Source organism: Eptatretus burgeri, chromosome 1, assembly GCF_056783735.1.
Source record: "Eptatretus burgeri isolate ZD-2024b chromosome 1, Ebu_testis_v1, whole genome shotgun sequence".
Classification (NCBI taxonomy): Eukaryota; Metazoa; Chordata; class Myxini; order Myxiniformes; family Myxinidae; genus Eptatretus; species Eptatretus burgeri.
In genome coordinates, this window is record NC_140961.1 from 114,317,892 (window position 1) to 114,328,175 (window position 10,284).

A 10,284-nucleotide genomic window follows, 5' to 3' on the forward strand; every position below is an offset into this window, starting at 1 on the left:
TAGCTTTAAGCCCCAAGTAATTAACACAGCAACATGCCCCCCCCCCCCCCATGTGACATGTAACAATCTTAAGCTGACAGTTTACCCCACTTTATTTACATCGAGATGTCTCCTCCTCATCCTCGGACCATGCTACACCATACAATCCTACCTTTACTATGAAATTCCTCCATCTACCCCACAAACCGAACAATATTATATATATATATATATATATATATATATATATATATATATATATATATATATATATATATATATATATATATATATATAATATATATAGTTGCGGCCGGGGGTCGGGTGAGAAGACCACCAGGGGGGAAGCTATCTCGGCTCCCACCAGACTCCCCGGAATTGCAGGCCGTCGCACATGGATAACTCCCATGACGCAGCGGGTCGCTAACCGACCGTGAATGCCAGTAACTCAACCACGTGACCTCAGGTCTTCTGTCTATAGGTGAACCGGGTTACCTAATGAATCACGTGACCTAATTACCAGAGGGGACACGCCCTCGGTACGCCTTGTCCGAACCGTATCACCTTACCGGATCAGATGCAGCCGAGCAACACTGCCAAGGACGTACCGGCTAAAGGAACGGAACGTTGGGAAGAAAGACCCGGCTAAGTTAGGATACGGATCATGCTGGATCAATGAAAGAAAAGACAAAAATGAGCTGGGAACATTTCCACAAAGGATTTATTAACAGGCAGGTGAGAAAAGGTATGTGGCACAATTAATAGTTTTTATTGTGTGTGAGCAGCAGGAAAAGGGTGGTGTGGCAATAATACAAGCAACTTACCAAAGCAGACAGCAGAGTTATCCCGATGTAATTCTTCTACACTCTTAATTTAAATAAGGACAGGTGCCATGACACACACACACACACACACACACACACACACACACACACACACACACACACACACACACACACCCCAATGAAGAGAAAAAGGAGGAGCTGAGGCTAACGGTCTCTCAATACCTTGCACGATTGACCGACCATGCCAACAGTACGTTTTGGCGGGATGCTCCGCTGGGCAATACCTCCCTGACAGCTGGTGCGTCGTCTCCCACTTCGTGCAACGAATGGGGTGCGACAGTCAGGCGTGGAGGAAGGACTTTGGGTGGAGTCATAAGCCAATGGGTGGAGAAAGGCGGAGTCAAAAGCGATTGGTCGTAGTGGCAGGCAGGATCAGGTGGGTGGGTGGATGGGTGGAGTCAGCGGTAAGTTGGTGAAGAAGGGCAGTCAGCAGGCGAATGGGCGGATTGTCGATCGCAGGCCAGACAGAGAGCAGGACGAGCCGACAGGTACCAGGAGCGATGAGCAGGGACAGAAAACCACCAGCAGACGGGGAACGCTCAGATGGTCCCGCGACTCGTCCTTTTTTCGACCCTGTGGTGCGGGGGGGGGGCGATGACCCGAAGCGATGTCGTCACCAAATTGGGCACTCTCGTTGGGCCCTGACCAGCACACTGCCGAGCCGCGATGGCCGGAAGCGGTTCCACTTTACATCTGGAAAGATGATTCCAAGCTGCGGAATCATCTTGCTCGTAACACCGTGACACGAATCGACCGGCGGTCAGCGCTGGTCGATGCGCTGCCTGTCCGTAAGCCATGCGGCCCAAGCCGCACAGCACGCCTCCACCTGGCAACAGCCTCGCCGGGCGGAGAGGCGAGAGGATGTCCACCATCCGCGGGAGACATCCGCAGCTGCGGTGATCAGCAACGATCAACAGTAAGATGATATGGTAAACCCATGTGCAGACCCGAACAAGATGTATGCTATTCTTATCGTGCTCTGTGTACGATAACAAATTACCCCGGGGCTGTACGTGGGCCCGCCACCATTGAGCATGCAGTCATTTATCAAAAGCGGTGGTGTGCGCGATGCCAGCCCTGATCTGTGTCAGGAATTGAGTGAAAAGATTGGATATAATTATTAGATGTAGACTTGGATGGAAAAAGAGTACAGATATGTTTTAGATGGAGATTTGGATTGAAAAGAATGCACCACGTGCGGACTGTACGGCATTGGCATTTGGTGTGTTGTTTTTCCATGACTGGCCTTTGTGAGGACCCCTTCTTACAGCGAAGGGTGCGGCCGCAGTTTTTTACAGGTGGCTGTCCGAGGGCAGTGCCTGCTGGCCTTCGCAAGGACACCTTCTTACAGTGAAGGGCGCAGCCGTGACTTTTACAGGCGGCCGCGGCTTGGATTTACCTCAGGAATAAGAGAAAAGGCATAGGGATGAAGTTTGAGATATAATCAGACTTAACTATGAGATCCACACAACACACTCCCGTCTGACCCATTAGACAAGAAGGAATGGACTATCTCTACGTATATTAATGAAATAACTGTCTGGGAACCACTGTATAATGGATGCCATTGCGTTGGAGGGATGCAATTCCCAGAACCGCAACTACATATACATATATATATATATATATATATATATATATATATATATATATATATATATATATATATATATATATATATATATTCACATGGACTAGCAGGTACTTGCAGGACATCTGTTCAATGTAGAATGTGACTCAGTCATCAACCCCCTCCCCAACTCCCCCTCACAACCCGAAATCATCAACAGCTCTTCCCAAATCCCAAGTCATTAAGCCCCGTCCCCCTCCAAACCCAGAAGTCCTCAACCTCCCCCTCCAACCTCAGGCTTACAATCCCCTTTCCACTCCATGCCTTCAAACCCCCTCCCCCAACATAACTCCTCAACCCGCTCCCCCCAAAAGTCCTCAACCTCCCCCTCACAACTCTGTCCGATCTTTGCTCTTCCCCTTCCGAACCTCAACTCTCAATCATCCCTTCCCATCCTCCCTCTCATAATTGTGAAAGGGCATTCTTACATTGATCATTACATATTTAAACGAACAAATATAACCCGTCAATTTACTGCCAGGGATATTAAGGGGGGAGTAGGAAGGATGGGAGAGAGGAGGGAAGGGAGAGAGGAGGGATGGAAGGAATGGAGGTGGGAGAGAGAGGGGGAGAGAGTAGGGAGTGGGAGCTAGGATGGGGGGGGAGAGCGATGCCTCACCAAACCTCGCTATACACTGGGGGGCGAGGAGGCTGGGGGAGAGGAGGGAGGCATGTGGGAAGGGGGTTTGGCGGGAAGGTAAGTGTGAGGGGAAGGGTTCTCGACTTACGTTTGGTCGTGGAACTTGTGAGGGAGGGCAGGTGGTAGTGTAGGATTGAACAAAATGGGGTACATTAATACAGCACGTATACACCGCCTGAAGATGTCCATAGGGGGTGGAAAGGGGAGGAGGTATGCGTGAGGGGAGATGGAGGGAAGGCAGCATGAGGGGAAGAGAACGTGGTGGGAGGGGAAGGGAAGGCATCATGGTGGAAAGGGAAGAAGGGTGATAAAACGTTCCCAAACACCAACATTTTCTTGTTAATCGCCGGGTTCTATATAAAACTAGGTGGGAGCATTTAAAACCAAAGCTATCTACCCGGTAAAGGCCTGCCTGAATGCATGTGTGCTCGCACATGCCGCGACCTTGGCACCCCTCCGGTCGGCTCACTCCGAATCTCATTTTTATATGTTGCAATCCCCTCAAAAGAAGGGGAGGGGTGGGAGAGCAAGTTGAGGGGTAGGAGGCGGAGGGATGAGAGAGAGGGGGGGGATTCTGAAAGATGTGAAATCCGGTTTAACAGCCATCAAAGACACAGCACAAACAATGATGATTCACCCTGCCTGCAAAACCTGGGACGACAGTTTATAGTTGGATCTGGATTCGAACCCAGGCCGGACAGCTTCGAGCGAGTGTGCGTCCCTCTCGGTCATCCTTTGAACAAGAAGCATATGATAAATCAAACCAAGAATCTCCTATCACTGTAATATTCACTATTCTCAATGGGTCAGATGATAGTTGAGGTGAAGTTCAGTGTGTGTGTGTGTGTGTGTGTGTGTGTGTGTGTGTGTGTGTGTGTGTGTGTGTGTGTGTGTGTGTGTGTGTGTGTGTGTGTGTGTGTGTGTGTGTGTGTGTGTGTGTATGTACAACTTTTGTTTTTGTGAGATCTTTTTTTGTGACAACTTTTGTTACCAAACTTTTTAAAGGGCACCATGGATTGAAACATTTCGAAAGCATTTATTTTGGGCATTTATCAAATGCTGCCTGATCTCCATTGATCTCGATCAAGCAGCGCTCGTTTCAGACCTGCTTTGGCATCTTCAAACAATGCATCGAGTTTCAGCACATGGCGGAAGTCTTCAATTGCTTCATCATACAAACCTGCCAGGCAGTGTCCAACACAAGTGACTCGAGACCTTTCAAAATGGCACTTTTGACGACACATCATCTCGGTCAACTGACACTAGATTTGTGTGACCATGATAATATAGCAAGCAGGGGGTAATTTTGTGATGACAACCATCTGACTTCCATTACTACAACTACGATATTACTTTAACGGGAGAAACGATGACCACTTTGTGTAGTGGGGTTGGTCCAGCTCTTCCATGAACTTGCTTCTGATGCCCGAGTATTCGAGTCATGGTGATTTGGACAGGAATTTGGAATTTTTTCAGGATACAAGTTGTTGTTGTTTCGTATAAAGCCTGTGGCTGCTGGTTGCATCATTTCTGGAAGGTGGGGGGGGGACCGCTGTGCCGCTGATGCAGTGCCCCTGTTACCATTAACCTGTTACTCATTTTCCTGACCTAGGAACGATGACAAGCCGAGTCAACCCACCTGGTGTTATTTTAACGGGTCTAACTCAAGACTCGAGGATCTTGAGCCAACACCACTCGAGCATGCAGGTGATAACTCACCAACTCTTCATGAAAGCCAACACGGGAATCTTTAAAATTCACTAACTAATGCTCGCAGAGAGCACACCGAGCTTGAGGTCCATCAGAATTCAGAAAGATGATGTAACACAAAACTCCGTTCGTCCAGTCAGTTCGACAGTCGTACTGAGGCTCGATGGCTCAAAGGTAAATGCACTACCTGGATACCACCCTGTCGGACAGCCAGCAGGCTTTCTGTTCGAGAAAATCTGATTTGGGGGGGAAGTAGTTTCTCAAAATGGCGTAGCCACTCGAAGACCTGGGTGCAAGAAGTACTTAAGTCACATTTTTGAAAAAAATGAGCTGGCACCAGTACTATAATCTATAATGGCCAGAGCATCATTTGATACCAAAAAATTCCGAAAATAAGACCTCAAGTCCTGTATATTGTTATATGGTCATTGTTGAATCCACTAAAATGCGGTGCAAGAAATACCCAAGTCCATAATGTTTGAGCAAGAAGTTCCTAAGTCCATGACTGTCCAATCAAAATGCTAGTATGTGTCACGTGACAAGCTATGAAAATGGCGACCATGGAGGCTGGACAGCATGGTGTGAATGAGGATAACCCTGATAACAGGCATGACGAGGGCAAAAAATGTAAAAGAAACCCTGGAGACTTGGCTAGAAAGAGAATGAAGGATGCCAAAGCATCAGGTATGAAGTTTCTATGCATTATACTTTGCTGGTACTGAAAAAGACACTACATTCGTCAGCAGCTTTTGAACCCTCATAAAACTGTGCATGTGGCAGTGCAGTGCAATGCTGTGCGGACCCAGATTCCCTGTGTTTTGGATGTATGTACACTGTACAGCCCCATGAGATGTAGCAAAAATGACTGTTTGGCAATCAAAAATGAGCAATAAAGGGCTTTGTGTGTTAAACGTACCCAAGTCCAGCCATTTTGTCACAAAAAGTACCTAAATGCAGGTATTTAGCCACAAAAAGTACCCAAGTGCAGGTATTTAGCCACAAAAAGTACTTAAGTCCAGGAATTTAGCCACAAAAAGTACCTAAGTCCAGGTATTTAGCAACAAAAAGTACCCAAGTCCAGGTATTTAGCCAGAAAAAGTACCTAAGTCCAGGTATTTAGCCACAAAATTACCCAAGTCCAGGTATTTAGCCACAAAAAGTACTTGAGTCCAGGTATTTAGCCACAAAAAGTTCCTAAGTTGAGGTATTTAGCCACAAAAAGTACCTAAGTCCAGGTATTTAGCCAAACAAAGTCCCCAAGTCCAGGTATTTAGCCACAAAAACCTAAGTCTAGGTATTTAGCCACAAAATGTACACAAGTCCAGGTATTTAACCACAAAAAGTACCCAAGTCCAGGTATTTAGCCACAAAAAGTACCCAAGTCCAGGTATTTAGCCACAAAATTACCCAAGTCCAGGTATTTAGCCACAAAAAGTACTTGAGTCCAGGTATTTAGCCACAAAAAGTTCCTAAGTTGAGGTATTTAGCCACAAAAAGTACCTAAGTCCAGGTATTTAGCCAAACAAAGTCCCCAAGTCCAGGTATTTAGCCACAAAAACCTAAGTCTAGGTATTTAGCCACAAAATGTACACAAGTCCAGGTATTTAACCACAAAAAGTACCCAAGTCCAGGTATTTAGCCACAAAAAGTACCCAAGTCCAGGTATTTATCCAAAAAGTACCCAAGTCCAGGAAGTTAGCCACAAAAAGTACCCAAGTCCAGGTATTTAGCCACAAAAAGTACCCAAGTCCACTTATTTAGCCACAAAAAGTACCCAAGTCCAGGTATTCAGCCACAAAAAGTCCTTAAATCCAAAACTAACTTAATCGTTTTCTTCATAATAAAGGATTATTTTTCCACAAAAAAGGGTTTGTCTGCTCCGTATAGCCCCTGGAGCCAGCAAACAGGCTCCATATATACTGAAACGCAAAAGAAACAGCACCTTTTAAACCTTCAAATATCAACAATAACACTGCGTATGGTAAATGTGTGACCTTATTTGTGGACAATAGTGTCCTCACTGTCAGACAAAATGGTCAGTTGAACCTTCAATGGTCACTTCATAGCACAGCTGTGAACAGCCGTTTTGACTGTCAGTGATTAGCCAAGGGGTACGGGATGATTTTAATGAGCTGCACGTGATGCCTTGATATTGACTTTAAAAAGGCCAGTGCAAAATGGGCCTTTCAATCAACATGCCACGATTGTCAAGGGATCAACTGCAGTGTGCCTTGGGCATATTGCAAGGCAGATCGAGCTACCGTGAGGTGGCACGTCACCTTGGCTGTTCACACCAGACGATATCAGCCCTGGTGGACAGAGACACCCTGCACAACTCTGCAGATGACAGACCTCAATCAGGGAGGCCAAGAGTCACCACTGCAAAGCAGGACAGGCAGATGGTCCTAAGTCAGATGGCTTCAGACATTGAGGACTGAGCGGGACAGAATCCAGCAGCAATCCATCCAAAGAATGGTAGGCAGTATGCGCCGACGATGCACTGCCCGTATCCAAAACAATGGTGGCCACCCACGATATTGAAAGGGGACTGACATTGCACCCTGTGCTGTTCTGTACTGTAGAACAAACTTATGAGATGGTGTATCTTGGTCAAAAACTTGACATGTCATCAATAAAATGCCAATGTTTCAATTAGCAATTGTTGGTTTGTTTTATTTTGAACTGTTACAATTTTATTACATTTCAAACAAGTGGTAAGTTTATTTTGCGTTTCAGTATATATGCCACCTTTCAAAAAAAGTATGTGCAGCATGTTTTGAAAACTTTGATCCTCAATATCTCAAAAGTGTAATTTTGTAACTAAAGTACTTCTTGCACTCAGGTCTTCAAATGGACACACTCACCGAGCCTGTACAGAACAACACCCCGGTTGTAGTACGGCACCGGGAAATCTCCATCGGCCTTCACGGCCTCGCTGTAATCCTCCATAGCTCCATGGAAGTCCACGCGCAGGTATTTGATCTGCCCGCGGTTATTGAGTGCCACCGACAGCTCGTGATCTCTGCAAACACGACAGAATCATCGCAGTGACAGCACACGGTGCAAAATGGCGAATCGTGTCGGCTTTAAAAGTGATGGCGAGTAGACATACGAACGCGTGAGTGGCTTCGACATTCCTTACCTCAATAGGCCTTCACCGATGAGACGATTGTACAAAACTTCCGACTCGTGAAAGCGCTTCAGATGGAAACTACACTCGGCTTGGTGAGACAAGTGGACACGACATGTACGGGAAGGCAGTTCAGATGGACAAGCAGCGTGACCCTGACACTGGGGACTTGCCTCCATCGTTGAGTTCCCTTTCGTCCACGAAGTACGTCCGTCACGACAACTCAAAACTCTGGAATCGTCACGAGATCGGTTGCAGTGACTCGGGCTCTCTCTGCTGGTTACTGGTGGTAACACGGATGTTCAGCATCTGCCGATGTACACAGTCTCCTCTATAGTCGATAGTCTACATCCTTAGCACCGTACACGTGAACAGACTTTTGAGTTTGGAGATTACAACCTGGAGCTTTGTATATCAAGAGTGAACTCAGTCTCACTGTTTTGACAACCCGACTCAAGATACCACATTGACTGTTGCTGGTTGGATTCTGACGGACGATAAGTAACAGCTGGGTACAAACCTGTCTTGCTGTCCATGGCATACAAAACGGTGTGTGCGTGTGTGTGTGTGTGTGTGCGCGCACGCGTGCATGGAAGTTGTTCCACACATGGGTGGGTTTTTGGTGATGGAACAGAGACCAATCCAGTCTCGAAGTATCGACCTCTGTTGGCATGTATGCATGCAATATGTGTATATGATCCGCTATCAATATGTGTCTAGGTATGTATAGTTATGTGTGTGATCACATATCAATATGTGTCTAGGTATGTATAGTTATGTGTGTGATCACATATCAATATGTGTGGATATAATATTTTCGTGGGTTTGGCGCTTAGGGTTAATCCCCCTGACCCAATTGTGGTGGACGGGTGGTTAACACTGACCAGGCCTGGATCAACGAGCAGTTTTCCTTAGAAGATGGACACGTGATCCTCAGATATTATTGCGCGAGTGGGAGGGGCATTGGCGGCACTGGCAGAGCGATGGAGGCACAGCACAAAGAGTTTATACTCAAACTCACAACAAATACACGGACACAGCAACTTAAAATGAACGGGGATTTAATGAAAATAGAAGAAATATTTACAAAGCTAATAATTCAAAATGTAGTTATAATACATTAAATAAATATTGATCTAAAGTCGAGGCACCTCCACACACACAAGCGGTACAGTTTGTATTCCGATCAGGATGTGCAGTCGGCAGTTGCTGCAATACAAGGTGGAGGTACGTAGACAGTACACACTGACGTGGTACATACGGGTAGATTTGGATCTGTAAAGGGACTCTGCAGGTATGTGTGCATGCCTGCATGCTTGGTTACGAGTGTCGTGGTGGAAAAGTTTCATCCCGACCGGCTGCTTTGCAGAATGGCACTGTCTTCGCAGAGCAGCTCACCAGATAATCGGTATGTTTTGGGGGATTCTCAAGAGTTGTGGAGTGCCTTCAAGACTACCATCCTTGATGTTGCCGCTGGTTGTCTTGGAACCCACCGTCAAGCAAAGAAGAACTATGTCTCCCAACAGACACTGGATACCATTCACCAGAGTCATAGGGCCAGCCTTAATGGTAGAGCTGAGCTGTGTAGGGAGTTGAGGATAAAACTGTGTGGTCACTGATGGCGGACAAGAAGGCCTATGTGCGAGAAAGCTGTGAATGGGTAGAGCATCACCTGTAGGCAAGTAATTCTCGGCCTGCCTTACAGAGGAATCCGTGCATTCCATTCCTCCAAGCCCATCCCTCGGTGTACTGCAGTGAGAGCGGAGGGTGGTGGGCTCTTGACAGAGGAGTCGAAGTGAAGGCCCGCTGGGCTGGTTACTTTGAGCGGCTGTACCAGGTTGACCCAGCAGCTGTTGAGTTGGATGTCAGGGGTGTGAATGTCCCAATTAGTGACCCTCCAATTAACTGTGAACAGCCTTAATTTGTGGAAACACAGGCTGTAATGAACCAGTTGAAAGGGGGAGAAGCTCCTGGGATCTGTGGCACCCATGCTGAATTTCTCAAGACTGGTGGAAATGCTATACTTGTGACATTGCATGCAGTTCTGTGCTATTTGGAGCTCAGGCATCATCTCGACTGAGTGGAAGAGGGGCTTTGTTGTCCATCTCTGGAAAAGGAAAGGGAAAGATGATCGCCAAGACTGTAACAACTACCAAGGAGTGAAGCTGCTCTCAGTGCCGGGCAAGGTCTTTGCTCGGATAATTTTTGATAGGGTTCGCCACCATCTGCTTAAGCACCAGCACCCAGAGCAGTCAGGCTTTACACCAAAGAAGTCAATGATTGACCGTTTCCTTGCTCTTCGGGTCCTCACAGATTACAGACGAGAGTTTCAGCAGGGGCTGCTTCACAG

The 10,284-nt window shown here is 46.8% G+C and overlaps 1 protein-coding gene across 1 annotated transcript; it reads right to left on the reverse strand.

The window, feature by feature from the left end:
• Window positions 1-3,926: 3,926 nt before the first annotated feature.
• On the reverse strand, window positions 3,927-8,175 carry LOC147035218 (tetratricopeptide repeat protein 32-like). The gene is made up of 3 exons (XM_085895625.1): window positions 7,947-8,175; window positions 7,669-7,826; window positions 3,927-4,274 (listed from the first exon to the last, which is right to left on the reverse strand). The coding sequence occupies exons 1-3, from the start codon at window positions 8,111-8,113 to the stop codon at window positions 4,147-4,149; spliced, it is 453 nt and encodes a 150-aa protein (XP_085751751.1). The 5' UTR covers window positions 8,114-8,175; the 3' UTR covers window positions 3,927-4,146.
• Window positions 8,176-10,284: the final 2,109 nt, after the last annotated feature.